Source organism: Heterodontus francisci, chromosome 3, assembly GCF_036365525.1.
Source record: "Heterodontus francisci isolate sHetFra1 chromosome 3, sHetFra1.hap1, whole genome shotgun sequence".
NCBI lineage: Eukaryota > Metazoa > Chordata > Chondrichthyes > Heterodontiformes > Heterodontidae > Heterodontus > Heterodontus francisci.
Window position 1 is genome coordinate 207,831,243 of NC_090373.1, and position 15,968 is coordinate 207,847,210.

The 15,968-nt window shown below is 46.7% G+C and overlaps 1 protein-coding gene across 6 annotated transcripts in view; it reads left to right on the forward strand.

Annotated features, from left to right (window-relative positions):
- The window catches only part of ppp2r5d (protein phosphatase 2, regulatory subunit B', delta), a 352,877-nt gene that overhangs the window by 301,341 nt on the left and 35,568 nt on the right, over positions 1-15,968 (forward strand). For 5 of the 6 annotated variants that reach the window (XM_068028209.1, XM_068028214.1, XM_068028221.1 and 2 more), the window contains 3 exons: positions 76-246; positions 708-835; positions 4,461-4,562. In XM_068028209.1, coding sequence (XP_067884310.1) covers positions 76-246; positions 708-835; positions 4,461-4,562 — 401 coding nt within the window. Of the gene's footprint in view, positions 1-75; positions 247-707; positions 836-4,460; positions 4,567-15,968 lie in introns of those variants that run through there. The other variant, XM_068028226.1, reaches the window with a different exon arrangement.

A 15,968-nucleotide genomic window follows, 5' to 3' on the forward strand; every position in this document is an offset into this window, starting at 1 on the left:
CAGTCTTATCTCAGGTTTCTAGTCTCTTTTTCTAATCTCCAAAGATGGCTCATATCTGGCTTGTTCCTGCACCAGGTGATCGTAGGTTTGCTCAAGTTCTGGCCAAAAACACACAGTCCAAAGGAAGTGATGTTTCTGAACGAATTGGAAGAAATTCTCGATGTCATCGAACCTTCAGAATTTGTGAAAGTCATGGAGCCACTTTTCCGACAACTCGCTAAATGTGTTTCAAGTCCCCACTTTCAGGTAACCCCAGCATTCCCAGAACCTCTTCTGGTGAAATGGTTAAATGACCACTTTTTTTCTTAGTGCTGTTAGGTTTCTTGTCCTCTGTCTCTGTTCCTACCTACTGCAGATCGAGGCTCTGTTCCATTGGTGCTATGAAACCAGGCACTGATAAGTACTAGACTGTGCAGTGATGATTCCTCACTGCTTCACTTCTACCTTGCACAGGAAAGCGTGGCTGTGATTTAGCGTACAGTGTGTGGCGATTTTCGTTGGTCTGATCTAGCACTCATGGCACCATTCTGCTGCCTGCCTCTGTGTTTATCCTTGCCCATTGCCTGACCTTTGTTTAGCTGAAATGGTTGATGTAGAAGCTGCAGTTACCCTCCACTTGTTGAGAGAAGCCCTGTGTTTAGGGGACTGTATAATACATGTCTGAAACAAGTTCTTTTATTGTACTGATGTTGGTTGTGCTGTTTCAGGTGGCCGAACGAGCTCTGTATTATTGGAACAACGAATATATCATGAGTTTGATCAGTGATAATGCTGCCAGGATCCTCCCTATAATGTTCCCTGCACTCTACAAAAACTCAAAAAGTCACTGGAACAAGTAAGTCTGTCTTCATTTACCCATTTTGCATCAGGTTCTACGGCTTCATAGAAACAGAGAAAAAAATAGGAGCAAGAGTAGGCCATTCGGCCCTTCGAGCCTGCTCCACCATTCAATACGATCATGGCTGATCATCGAAACTCTACCTGTTTCCGCTTTCTCCCTGTATCCCTTGATCACTTTAGCCCTAAGAACTATATCTAACTCTTTCTTGAATATATTTAATGATTTGGCCTCAACTGCTTTCCATGGTAGAGAATTCCACAGGTTCACCACTCTCTGGGTGAAGAAATCCCTCCTCATCTCAGTTCTAAATGGCTTACCCCTTATCCTTAGACTGTGACCCCTGGTCTTGGACCCCCTGCCATCGGGAACATCCTTCCTGCATCTAGTCTGTCCAGTCCTGTTAGAATTTTGTAGATTTCTATGAGATTCCCTCTCATTCTCCTAAACTCCAGCGAATACAAGCCTAATTGACCCAATCTCTCTCCATACGTCAGTCCTGCCATCCCAGGATGTAGTCTGGTGAACCTTCACTGCACACCCTCCATAGCAAGAACATCCTTCCTCAGATAAGGAGACCAAAACTGCACACAATCCTCCAGATGTGGTCTCACCAAGGCCCTGTATAATTGCAGCAAGACATCCTTGCTCCTGTACTCGAATCCTCTCGCTATGAAGGCCAATATACCATTTGCCTTCTGAACTGCCTGCTGCACCTGCATGTTTACTTTCAGCGACTGGTGCACAAGGACACCCAGGTCTCTCTGTACCTCCCCCTTTCCCAATCTATCGCCATTCAGATAATCTGCCTTTCTGTTTTTGCCACCAAAGTGGATAACCTCACATTTATCCACATTATACTGCATCTGCTATGTATTTGCCCACTCACTCAACCTGTCCAAATCACACCGGAGCTTCTCTGCATCCTCCTCACAGCTCACACTCCCACCCAGCTTTGTGTCGTCTGCAAACTTGGAAATATTACATTTAGTTCCCTCATCTGTATCATTCATATATATTGTGAGTAGCTGGGGTCCTAGCACTGATCCCTGCAGTACCCCACTAGTCACTGCCTGCCACTCGGAAAAAGACCCATTTATTCCTACTCTTTGTTTCCTGTCTGCCACCCTGTTCTCTATCCATGTCAGTACCTTGCCCCCAATCCCATGTGCTTTAATTTTGCACGCTAATCTCTTATGGTGGGACCTTATCGAAAGCCTTCTGAAAGTCCGAATACACCACATCCACTGGCTCCCCCTCATCAACTCTACCAGTTACATCCTCAAAAAATTCCAGTAGATTTGTCAAGCGTGATTTCCCTTTCGTAAATCCATGTTGACTTTTTCCGATCCTGTCATTGTTTTCCAAGTGCTCTGCTATTACAACTTTTATAATGGACTCTAGCATTTCCCCACTACTGATGTCAGGCTAACCGGTCTGTAATTCCGTTTTCTCTCTGCCTCCTTTTTTAAATAGTGGGGTTACATTAGCTACCCTCCAATCCGTTGGAACTGTTCCAGAGTCTATAGAATTTTGAAAAATGACCAGCAATGTGCTATATCTAGGGCCACATCCTTAAGTACTCTGGAATGTAGATTATCAGGCCTTGGGGATTTATCAGCCTTCAATCCCATCAGTTTCCCTAACACCATTTCCCTACTAATACTGATTTCATACAGTTCCTCCTTCTCACTACACCCATGTTACGCAACATGTCTGGGAGGTAATTTGTCTCCTTTGTGAAGACAGAACCAAAGTATGTATTTAATTAGTCTGCCATTTCTTTATTCCCCATTATAAATTCCCCCGTTTCTGACTGTAAGGGACCCACATTTGTCTTCATTAATCTTTTTCTCTTCATATATCTATAGAAGCTTTTACAGTCATTTTTATGTTCTCTGCAAGCTTACTCTCATAATCTATTTTCCCCTTAATCAATCCCTTTGTCCTCCTTTGCTGAATTCTAAACTGCTCCCAATCCTCAGGTTTGCTGCTTGTTCTGGCCATTTTATATTTCTCATCCTTGGATCTAATACTATCCCGAATTACTTCTGTAAACCACGGTTGAGTCACCCTTCCTGTTTTATTTTTGCGCCAGACAGGAATGAACAATTGTTGTAATTCATCCATGCACTCTTCAAATGCTAGCCATTGCCTATCCACCGTCAACCCTTTAAGTAACGTTCCCCAATCTATCATAGTCAACTTGCGCCTCATACCTTCATAGTTTCCTTTATTTAGATTCAGGACCCTAGTCTCAGAATCAACTCTCTCTCTCTCCTACATGTGTAGGATGAATTTGGAAAGTCATTCAGGAGGACACCTGACTTGGCCAGACTTGGTACACAGACTGAAGAGACCAGAACGTGGGGATGGGGTGCGTGCGACAGAGGGGATTGCTTTGGTGGGCAAAGAGAAACTGTACCAATAGTCGTTTGGTAGTACAGAACTTGAGTATTGCTGAAAATAGAGACATGTTGTTGAAGCTTTTCATCTTGCACTCATCAGGACAATCCACACGAATACCAATGTAAGGGAAAACAACAACCTTGTACTGTATGAGAAGAGAGTGCTGATTGATTGGCAAGTGACCTCTGATTGGTAGAGGCATTGCCATGGCGAATGCACCAGTTTACGGTAACTGCCAGTTAATTGTCAACCTTTGTTTGAAATTTAAACCAGGCAGCTTGAATTGGTCAAGGCATTGCCCTGAGGAATGAACCAGTGAATGGCTGTCACTTATTTTGTTTAACTGAAACAGGCGTAATGTTTGTACATGTTCTTTCTGTCTGCAAAGAACAGGGCCATGTGTATTAATATATGTAGCTTCTAGTATGTGCAAATGCGCCATACCGCGAGCCCTACTAACAATCTTAAATTGGTTGTCAGCGTAATTCTTAGCACACTGAAGATTATTTAGCAAATGTTGTCCAATCACGGAACCACATCTAATGTTGGTCACTGTGTTTTGAGTTTTGCAAGCACGGGCTGGTTGGGTACGGCCTGTACCTTGCCCATTGCGAACAGTGGAAGGGGCATGTTGTTTGATACAATCCACTAGTCTTTGGGACGTGCGGCCTATATACTTAACATCACACTGGCATTGACATTACTCATTAGTGTGATAGGCAGGATATCTTTTTGGCTCTGTTGGTGGCAACCATCACGCGTGTTGCTACTGCAACGCCTCTACCAATCAAAATTCACTTGCCAACCAATCAGCACTCTCTTCTCATATAGTATAAAATTGTTGTTTTCTCTTACATTGGTATTCTTGCGATTGTCCTGATGAGTGCAAGACAAAAAGCTTCGATAACATGTCTCAATTTTCAGCAATGCTGAAGAAACTGTACCGTTGCTATAATCCTTCAGTGCTCACTTCTGAACCCATGCTAATGAATAGGCTTCTGAGAACTTTGGGAGGTCTGGTAACTGAGTCCAGTGGCTGGTTGTCATTTTCTGTGGTGTCCTGGTAAATAGTTAAGTGAGTGTCCTCGCCATAGTAAATGTTATCGGTGGTTAGAATGTTTGTAAAATGTAGATTAATGCACATTGAAGAGAAATGCATTGTATTAAACCTGCAGCAAACTGTCCTAATATTGAATATCTTATCTCTGTTCAGGACAATCCATGGATTGATTTACAACGCACTGAAACTATTTATGGAGATGAATCAGAAGCTGTTTGATGATTGCACTCAGCAATACAAAGCAGAGAAACAGAAGTGAGGAAATTTCATTGGATTTCAAGGGGGACTGTTATTGTGCAGCAGACAGGAAGGGACTTCCACTGGCAGGGACTGCTGATGTGAAGTATTCCAGTAGCAACACTGAGTAGCAATTGAGAGCATAACCCAGTGTGGTTGGATACAACATAACAACGTGCCTTCTCCTACTTGGTCATTGGGCGAGTCACTTTTCTTGTTTCTGATGGAAAAATTCGAGGTCCATCTTGGTAGAAAGGAAGCTCTTAAGTGTTGTTTGGCTGTCATGGGAATAAATTCTTCCAACTTCTTCATCACTCGAAATCAAGAAACAGAAAGTTAATAACTTCAGATCAAAATCCGACCTGACCAACCTTCTTGACTTCTTTGAAGTTGTGACTTCTCGAATGGACTCTGGGAGGCCCTGCAGTTTGGTATATTTCTCAAAGTGTTCAATTAGGTTCCAGATGCAAGGCTGCTAGGCAAGCTTTGAAACAGTGGGGTTTCAAAACTGGCTGAAGGATAGGAGATGATGAGTATTGATTCAAGAAGTTATGAGAATCTGCAGTGGGATGCCCCAGGGATCAGTACTTGGACTGGTACTGTTCCTAGTTTGTATCAAAGACTTAGGGTGGGGTCTCACCTGCCGGCTAGAGAGCCCCACGTCACCTCCTTTCGGGAAGGCTCGCTGAATTAAGTGTGAATCTGGACAGTGGCGGGCCTTCCCCGGATCAAGGACCCTGGGGGCAGAAGTCCCGTCCACTGAGAGCTGCCGGTCAATCAGAGGCCAGCAGTTCTTATGCTCAGCAGCACCACCAAGAGGCAGCGGCTGCTGTGAGAAGGGCACTCAACCCTGCCCGGGTCAGCACAGGTTCCGGACTCAGGTGAATGATGGCAGGGGGGGGAGGGGGTAGGCAGCAAGGGCAGGGGGTGGCTCTCAGCGGGCTCACCTTTCCCAATGCTGGGTTCCTCGACAGACACTGAGTGCCTTTGAACGAGGGACTCCTCCCCCCCCCACCCCCGGGAGCCGGTAAGCTCCCTGTGTGGCAACGCGCCCGCCTGCCACTGGGTTAATACCAGTGGCGGGAAGAGGCCCTTCATTGGGTGTTAATTGCCCCTTAAGGGCCTCAATTGGTGGTGGGGCGGGAATGCTGTCCACAGGCCTTCCTGCCACAGACTTAACTGAGGTAGAGGCGGGACGGTGCAGGGCCCCCCACCAGCTACCATTCCGCCCAATTAAATGCCCTCCCCACCTCCAAACTCGCCACAGTGGAGAGCATAAAATCCAGTCCTTAGATTCAGAGTCTCAGTGAAATTTGGTCTAATTTACAGATAATACTAAACTAGAAAGGGCAGTGGAATCAAAGAAGGCAGCTTGGGAATGACAAAATAAGTTTGATAAAATGTGTAAGATTTAATTGAATCTAATGTAATCTAATTGAATTTTTTTCATGAAGTAACAAGGTTGATGAAGGGAATGTGGTGGATGTTGTCTCTATGGATTTTAAGAATGCGTTTGATAAAGTACCACATAAAAGGCTGGTTAACAAAGTTAAGACTCATGGAATAGGAGGCTTAGTGTCCAATTGGATAAAAAAATTGGCTTATGGACAGAAACCAGTGAGTCATGTTAAATGGTTGCAGACTGGAGGATGGTAGACAGTGATGTTCCCCAAGGGTCAGTGCTGGGACCACTGCTTTTTTACGATTTATAAATGACTTGATCTTGGAATACAGAGTAGAATCTCAAAATTTGCTGATGATACCAAACTTGGAGGAGTGGCAAACAGTGAGGATGATATGAACCGCCTGCAACAGTATATAGATAGACTTGCAGAATGGGCAGAGAGGTGGCAGATGCAATGTAATACTGACAAGTGTGAGATGATGCATTTTGGCAGAAGGAAGAGGCAGAGACAATATAGACTTAATGGCACAACTCTAAAGAGTGTACATGAACAGAGGGACCTGGGGTTGCATGTGCATCGATCTTTGAAGATGACAGGATATAGAGAAATTAGCCGAATGCCGTCTTCTGTGTCATAAATGACTCTATGACTCTCAGTTATACTGAACCTTTATAAAGCTCTGGTTAGACCCCAACTGGAAGATTGTTTTGATTTCTGGTCACCACACTTGAGGAAGGATGTGAGGGTCCTTGAGAGGCTGCAGAGGAGATTTACCAGAATGATTCCAGGGATTTTAGTTCCAGGGTTACGTTGGAAAAGCTGTGTTTTTTCTCATTTGAACAAAGGAGATTGAGGAGAGCTTTAATAGAAGTGTACAAGATTATGACAGGCTTAGATATGTTAGACAAGGAAAAACTCTTCCCATGAATAAATGGTACTTGGACTCAGGGACACAGATTGAAGGTTTTGGACAAAAGATGCAGGGGGAATATGAAGAAGCACTTTTTTGCACAGCGGGTGGTAATGACCTGGAACTCACTGCCCACAAGGGTGGAAGTGGAGATGATCGCTGACATCAAGAGGAAGTTGGATTGCCACCTGAGAGAAATAGACTGACAGGGATACGGGGATTGAGCCAGGGAGTGGGACTGACAGCATAGCTCCATGGAGAGCTGGCATGGACTCGGTTGGGCCGAATGGCCTCTTTCTGTGCCGTAAATGACACTATGGTGAAACAAAGGCAGCTAAAATTTGAATAAAGGGAAAAGCACTATAAATGCATATCAGACAGCATCTGTGGAGAGAAGTTAATGTTTCAGATGTGCACCCTTTGTCAGAACTGAAGGAATTAAATTTAAAGTGGGCAAGTGTAAGATGCTGCACAGGAGAAGGAAAGAATTTGAGGCATGTCCCCATGGAAGATATTGAAGTAGCTACGGGCAACATTGAGAGATCCGAGGGTCTTGGTGGGGCTCAGTATTTAACGTGTCTGAACACTGCAAAGCAGCAATCAACAAAGCAGATAGGATACTTGACTCTGGTCAAAACAGTGGAACATAAGTCATGGTCACAAGTCTTAGATCACACCTGGGTATTGCATCGAGAGGAGGCCTAGTGTTAAAAATCTGAGTTAGAGGAAAGACTCAACAAAACTTGGATGTTTGCCCTTTGAAAGTTGACATCTGAGAAGTGACCTATTGAGGGACATCAATATAATAGACAGTAGTGATGAGGTAAATCAAGCAAATGAATTGAAATTAAATTGAGAGTAGGATACGGAGTTAGTTAACGGGCTGATGATGGGGAGTTCCACCGCATAGATTGATCAACACATGTAATCATTGAATAGTACATCACAGAAGGATGTTGCTCAGCCCTTTCATAGCGCAGTCCAGTTGGTCCTGTATCCCTACAATTTTTCTCCTTCAGGTATTTATCCAATTGCTTATTGAATCTGTATCCACCACCCTATCAAAAAGAAAAAGCATATAATTGTGCAAAGATGGGAGGCAGGTCAGAAGATTGGACGGAGTATAAAAAACAGCAAAGAATGACTAAAAGATTAATAAGGAAGGAAAAATTATAGTATGAGAGAAAGCTAGTTAGAAATATAAAAACAGGTAGCATAAGTTTCTAGAGATATTTAAAAAAGAAAAGTTAACAAAGTGAGCGTTGGTCCGATAGAAAGTGAGTCTGGGGAATTAATAATGGAAAATAAGGAGATGGCAGATGAACTGAACAGGTATTTTACATCGGTCTTCACCATAGAGGATACAAGTAACATCCCAGAAATAGCTGTAAATCAGGAAATGGAAGGGAGTGAGGAACTCAAGAAAATTACAGTCACCAGGGAAGTGATACTGAACAAATTTTTGGAGCTGTGGACTGGCAAGTCCCTGGATCCTGATGGACTTCATCCTCCAGTCTTAGAAGTGGTTAGTGAGATAGTTGATGCGTCGGTTTTAATTTTCCAAAATTCCTTAGATTCGGGGAAGGTTCCGTTAGATTGGAAAATAGCCAATTTATTCAAAAGGGAGGGAGACAGACAGCAGGAAACTACAGGCTTAACTACTAGCTTAACATCTGCCATAGGAAAAATGTTAGAAGTTATTATTAAAGACATTAAAGCAGGGCACTTAGAAAAATTCAAGGTAATCAGGCAGAATCAACATGCTTTTGTGAAAGGGAAATCATGTTTAACCAATTTATTGGACTTCTTTGAAGAAGTGCTGTACATAAAGGGGAACCGGTGGATGTACTGTACTTAGATTTCCAGAAGGCATTTGATAAGGTGCCACATCAAAAGTTATTATGGAAAGTAAAAGCTCATGGTGTAGGAGGTAACATATTGGCATGGATAGAAGATAGGCTAGCTAACAGGAAACAGAGAGTAGGCACAAGTGGGTCTTTTCTAGTTGGCAAGATGTAATGAGTCGTGTGCCACAAGGATCAGTGCTGGGGCCTCAACTATTTACAATTTATATATATGACTTGGATGAAGGGACCGAAGGTATTGTTACTAAATTTTCTGATGACACAAAGATAGGTTGTGAAGAGGACATAAGGGGGCTACAAAGGGATATAGATAGGTTAAGTGAGTGGGCAAAGATCTGGCAAATGGAGGATAATGTGGGAAAATGTGAAATTGTTCATTTTGGCAGGAAGAACAAAAAAGAACCATATTATCCAAATGGTGAGAGATTGCAGAGGGATCTGGGTGTCCTAGTGCATGAATCACAAATGGTTAATATGCAGGTACAGCAAGTAATTAGGAAAGCTAATAGGTTGTTATTGTTTATTGCGAGGGGAAATTGAATCCAAAAGTAGGGAGGTTATGCTTCAGTTATACAAGGCATTGGTGAGACCACATCTGGAGCACTGTGTACAGTGTTGGTCTCCTTATTTAAGGTAGGATGTGAATGCATTGGAAGTGAAGGTTTACTAGAGTAATATCAAGAATGGGTGTGTTGTCTTATGAGGAAAGGTTGGAGAGGCTAGGCTTGTATCCACTGGAGTTTAGAAGAGTAAAAGGCAAATTGATTGAAACATATAAGATCCTGAGAGGTCTTGACAGGGTGGATGTGGAAAAGATGTTTCCTCTTGTGGGAGAATCTAGAACTAGAGGTGAATAAAAACAAAAGTGCTGGAAATACTCAGGTCAGGCAGCATCTGTGGAGAGAGAAGCTGCGTTAATGTTTCAGGTCAGGTCTGTGACCTTTCATCAGAACTGGCAAAGGTTAGAAAAGAATTAGGTTTTAAGCAAGTGAAGGGTGGGGGCGTTGGGGAAGTGAACAAAAGGGAAGGTGTGTGATAGGGCAAAGGGCAGGAGAGATAAAATAACAAAGCTGACCTGGGATAAAGGCATAGAGAGTGTTAATGTTTGTGGTGAAAGACAAAGCATTAGTCCAGAGGGAGTGTTAATAGCAGAATAATGAGCAGCTCTGACTATATGGAAAAACAGGCACATGGTTAAACAATAGATAAAATAAAAATGTAAAAAAAGGCCAGTCATGCTCTGAAACTATTGAACTCAATGTTGAGTCCGCAAGTCTGTAGAGTGCCTAATCGAAAGGTCAGGTGCTGCTCCTCGAGCTTGTGTTGATGTTCACTGGAACACTGGACCATACCTTCAGTTCCCATTGGCCTCACTTTCCACCCCACAAGCCTCCACATCCAAAGGATCATCCTCCGCCATTTCCGCGTGATGCCACCACCAAACACATCTTCCCTTCCCATCCCCTGTCAACATTCTGATGGAATCAAGCCCTCTGTGACACTCTGGTCCACTCCTCCATCACCACTGACACCTCATCCCCTTCTCATGCAATCGCAGGAGGTGTAATACCTACCCTTTTACCTCCTCTCTCCTCACCATCCAATGCCCCAAACACTCCTTCCAGATGAAGCAGCGATTTACTTGTACTGCCTTCAATTTAGTATACTGTATTCGCTGCTCACAATGTGGTCACCTCTGCATTGGGGAGACCAAACGCAGATTGGGTGACCGCTTTGCGGAACACCTCCGCTCAGTCCGAACGCATGGCCCCAAGCTTCCAGTCGCTTGTCATTTCAATACCCCACCTCCCCTCTGCTCTCATACCACCATTTCTGTCTTTGACCTGCTCCAGTGTTCCCGTGAACATAAGTGCAAGCTCGAAGAACAGCACTTGATCTTTCGGTTAGGCACTCTACAGACTTGCAGACTGAACATTGAGTTCAATCATTTCTGAGTATGACCGGCCTTTTTTTTTACGTTTTTATTTTATTTTATTTTTTAACCATGTGCCTGTTTTTCATGTAGTCAGAGCTGCTCATTATTCTGCTATTAACACTCTATCTGGACTATTGCTTTGTCTTTCACAAGCATTAACACTCTCTCTGCCTTTGTCCCAGGACAGCTTTGTTATGTAATTGCTCCTGCCCTCTGCCCTATCATATATCTTCTTTTTTGTTCTCTTCCCCACCAACGCCCCCACCATTCACTTGATTAAAACCTAAATCTTTTCTAACCTTTGCCAGTTCTGATGAAAGGTCACAAACCTGAAACGTTAACTCTGCTACTCTCTCCACAGATGCTGCCTGACCTGCTGAGTAATTCCAGCACTTGCTGTTTTTGTTTCAGATTTCCAGCATCTGCAGTATTTTGCTTTTATTCTAGAACTAGGGGTCACCCATTTAAGACAGAGATGAGGAGAAATTTTTTATCTGAGGGTTATGAGTCTTTGGAATTCTCTTCCTCAAAAGGCAGTGGAAGCAGAGTCTTTGAATATTTTTAAGGCAGAGGTAGATAGATTCTTGATAAACAGGGGGGTGAAAGGTTATTGGGGGTAGGTGGGAATGTGGAATTGAGGTTACAATCAGATTAACCATGATCTTGTTGAATGGCGGAATAGGCTCGAGGGGCCAAGTAGCCTACTGTTGCTCCTAATTCGAATGTGCCTAATCCGTGGATTCCACATCCTAACCAGTTGCGTTAAAGTTTTTTCTTGTGTCGCCTCTAGATCTTTTGCCAGTGACCTTAAATCTGTACCCATCATTATCGATCCTTCTGCCATTGGAAACAGTTTATCTTTATTTATTCTATTTAAACACCTCTATCAAGTGTCCACTTAGCCTTCTCTACCATAAAGGAGAGCAACACCAGCTTCTCCAGTCTGCCCATGCAACTGTGATCTCTCAATTCTGGAGCCATTCCAGTAACTCTATTCTCAACTATCTCCAAAGCCTTTGCATCCTTCCCAAAGTGTGCTGCTCACAGTTGGACACGATATTGCAGCTGGGGCCAAATTGATGCTTTACATAGGTTTAGCATAACTTCTTGGCTTTTGTACTCGGTGCTTTGACCTATTAAAGATCAGGATCCCATTTGCTTTGTTAACCTGTCCTACTACCTTCAAAGATTTGTGCACAAACACCTCCCCCACCCCAGGGTCTCTTAAAATGGTACTATTTAGCATTTGACCGAGTATGACATCAAGGAGCCCTAGCAAAACTGAGGTCAATGGGAATCAGGGGGAAAACCCTCCGCTGGCTGGAATCATATCTAGCTCAAAGGAAGATGGTTGTGGTTGTTGGAGGTCAATCATCTGAGCTCCAGGACATCACTGCAGGAGTTCCTCAGGGTAGTGTCCATGGCCCATCTTCAGCTGCTTCATCAATGACCTTCCTTCAATCATAAGGTCAGAAGTGGGGATGTTCGCTGATGATTGCACAATGTTCAGCACCATTCATGACTCCTCAGATAATGAAGCAGTCCGTGTAGAAATGCAGCAAGACCTGGACAATATCCAGGCTTGGACTGATAAGTGGAAAGTAACATTCACGCCACACATGTGCCAGGCAATGACCATCTCCAACAAGAGAGAATCTAACCATCTCCCCTTGACATTCAACAGCATTACTATCGCTGAATCCCCCACAATCAACATCCTAGGGCTACCATTGACCAGAAACGGAACTGGAGTAGCCATATAAATACCGTGGCTACAAGAGCAGGTCAGAGGCTAGAAATCCTGAGGCGAGTAACTCACCTCCTGACTCCCCAAAGACTGTCCACCATCTTCCTCACTGTTCACTGCACTTGCAAGATTCGTGTCATCAGCAAATTTCTAAATTGTGGCCTGTACATTAAAGTCCAACTCTATCTTTATGTGGGTGTAGTTTTCTAGGCAGAGTGGTAGAGCTGAAAGCCAAGGAATTGAAGGGAAATGTTGATGTTGCAATTTGTGTGTGGGGGTGTTGGGGTGGGGTGGGAGTGCAGTGGTGAGTAGCCTTTATGGATCGATGAGTTAAGATGGGTCGAGTGCTCTTGCTTGTGCATTTGTATCTGTGCACTAAACATCTGCCAGTCTGTCCCAGATACTTCTGGTGAGAGCTCTCTCTTTTCAATGGAGCAACTGTGATGCTACAAAGTCACTGGTTTAAACAGTGAAGATAATAGCTGTAGTGGGTAACTTTTTCCCAGGCTCATTGCAGCAGCCACTTATACTCTGCCAGGCTGTGACTAAGCTCTCTTAATCACCTTTGCACCACAGATGGATAATCCATAGGAATCTCAGACTTTGTAATTAGCAGTGTGGTGTTTGGCAACACGTTCCCTGTCTGATCTGCATGTCGTTTGTCTTGGAGGCAAAACTATACTTGGGGCGGGGCGGGGGGAGAAGGGGCACAATGTTCCCTTCATTGGTAAGGATAATCCAGGAAATTATAGGCCGGTGAGCCTTACATCAGTGGTAGGGAAACTATTAGAGAGGATTCTTCGGGACAGGATTTACTCCCATTTGGAAACAAACAAACTTATTAGCGAGAGACAGCATGGTTTTGTGAAGGGGAGGTCGTGTCTCACTAATTTGATTGAGTTTTTTGAGGAAGTGAGGAAGATGATTGATGAAGGAAGGGCAGTGGATGTTGTCTATATGGACTTCAGTAAAGCCTTTGACAAGGTCCCGCATGGCAGACTGGTGCAAAAGGTGAAGTCACACGGGATCAGAGGTGAGCTGGCAAGATGGATAAAGAACTGGCTCGGTCATAGAAGACAGAGGGTAGCAGTGGAAGGGTGCTTTTCTGAATGGAGGGATGTGACTAGTGGTGTTCCGCAGGGATCAGTGCTGGGACCTTTGCTGTTTGTAGTATATATAAATGATTGAGGAAAATGTAGCTGGTCTGATTAGTAAGTTTGCGGACGACACAAAGGTTGGTGGAGTTGTGGATAGTGATGAGGATTGTCAGAGGATACAGCAGGATATGGATCGGTTGGAGACTTGGGCGGAGAAATGGCAGATGGAGTTTAATCCAGACAAATGTGAGGTAATGCATTTTGGAAGGTCTAATGCAGGTGGGAGGTATACAGTAAATGGCAGAACCCTTAGGAGTATTGACAGGCAGAGAGATCTGGGTGTACAGGTCCACAGGTCACTGAAAGTGGCAACGCAGGTGGATAAGGTAGTCAAGAAGGCATACGGCATGCTTGCCTTCATCGGTCGGGACACAGAGTATAAAAATTGGCAAGTCATGCTGCAGCTGTACAGAACCTTAGTTAGGCCACACTTAGAATATTGCGTGCAATTCTGGTCGCCACACTACCAGAAGGATGTGGAGGCTTTGGAGAGGGTACAGAGGAGGTTTACCAGGATGTTGCCTGGTCTGGAGGGCATTAGCTATGAGGAGAGGTTGGAAAAACTCGGATTGTTTTCACTGGAACGACGGAGGTGGAGGGGCGACATGAAAGAGGTTTACAAAGTTATGAGCGGCATGGACAGAGTGGATAGTCAGAAGCTTTTTCCCAGGGTGGAAGAGTCAGTTACTAGGGGACATAGGTTTAAGGTGTGAGGGGCAAAGTTTAGAGGGGATGTGCGAGGCAAGGTTTTTACACAGAGGGTGGTGAGTGCCTGGAACTTGCTGCCAGGGGCGGTGGTGGAAGCAGATACGATCGCAACGTTTAAGAGACATCTTGACAAATATATGAATAGGAAGGGAATAGAGGGATATGGGCCCCAGAAGTGCAGAAGGTGTTAGTTTCGGCAGGCATCAAGATCGGCGCAGGCTTGGAGGGCCGAATGGCCTGTTCCTGTGCTGTACTGTTCTTTGTTCTTTGTTCAGCACTCATTCATTACAGATGGTACTGTGAAAGCCATCTGTTCAGTTGTACTTCTCAGGCAGGTTGATGTGGCTACAGGAGGGGCAGCGGGGGCCGGTGTGGCTACAGGAGGGGCAGCGGGGACCGGTGCGGATACAGGAGGGGCAGCGGGGACCGGTGCGGCTACAGGAGGGCCAGCGGGGACCGGTGCGGATACAGGAGGGCCAGCGGGGACCGGTGCGGATACAGGAGGGCCAGCGGGGACCGGTGCGGATACAGGAGGGCCAGCGGGGACCGGTGCGGATACAGGAGGGGCAGCGGGGACCGGTGCGGCTACAGGAGGGGCAGCGGGGACCAGTGCGGATACAGGAGGGGCAGCGGGGACCAGTGCGGATACAGGAGGGCCAGCGGGGACCGGTGCGGATACAGGAGGGCCAGCGGGGGCCGGTGTGGATACAGGAGGGCCAGCGGGGGCCGGTGTGGCTACAGGAGGGCCAGCGGGGGCCGGTGCGGATACAGGAGGGCCAGCGGGGGCCGGTGTGGCTACAGGAGGGCCAGCGGGGGCCGGTGCGGCTACAGGAGAGCCAGCGGGGGCCGGTGCGGCTACTGGAGGGCCAGCGGGGGCCGGTGTGGCTACAGGAGGGCCAGCGGGGGCCAGTGCGGATACAGGAGAACCAGCGGGGGCCGGTGTGGCTACAGGAGGGCCAGCGGGGGCCGGTGCGGCTACAGGAGAGCCAGCGGGGGCCGGTGCGGCTACTGGAGGGCCAGCGGGGGCCGGTGTGGCTACAGGAGGGCCAGCGGGGGCCAGTGCGGATACAGGAGAGCCAGCGGGGGCCGGTGCGGCTACTGGAGGGGCAGCGGGAGCCAGTGCGGATACAGGAGGGGCAGCGGGGACCAGTGCGGATACAGGAGGGGCAGCGGGGGCCGGTGCGGATACAGGAGGGGCAGCGGGGACCGGTGCGGCTACAGGAGGGGCAGCGGGGGCCGGTGCGGATACAGGAGGGGCAGCGGGGACCAGTGCGGATACAGGAGGGGCAGCGGGGACCAGTGCGGATACAGGAGGGGCAGCGGGGGCCGGTGCGGATACAGGAGGGACAGCGGGGACCAGTGCGGATACAGGAGGGACAGCGGGGACCAGTGCGGATACAGGAGGGACAGCGGGGGCCGGTGCGGATACAGGAGGGGCAGCGGGGGCCGGTGCGGCTACTGGAGGGGCAGCGGGAGCCAGTGCGGATACAGGAGGGGCAGCGGGGACCGGTGCGGATACAGGAGGGGCAGCGGGGGCCGGTGCGGATACAGGAGGGGCAGCGGGGACCGGTGCGGATACAGGAGGGGCAGCGGGGACCGGTGCGGCTACAGGAGGGCCAGCGGGGGCCGGTGCGGCTACAGGAGGGCCAGCGGGGACCGGTGCGGATACAGGAGGGGCAGCGGGGACCGGTGCGG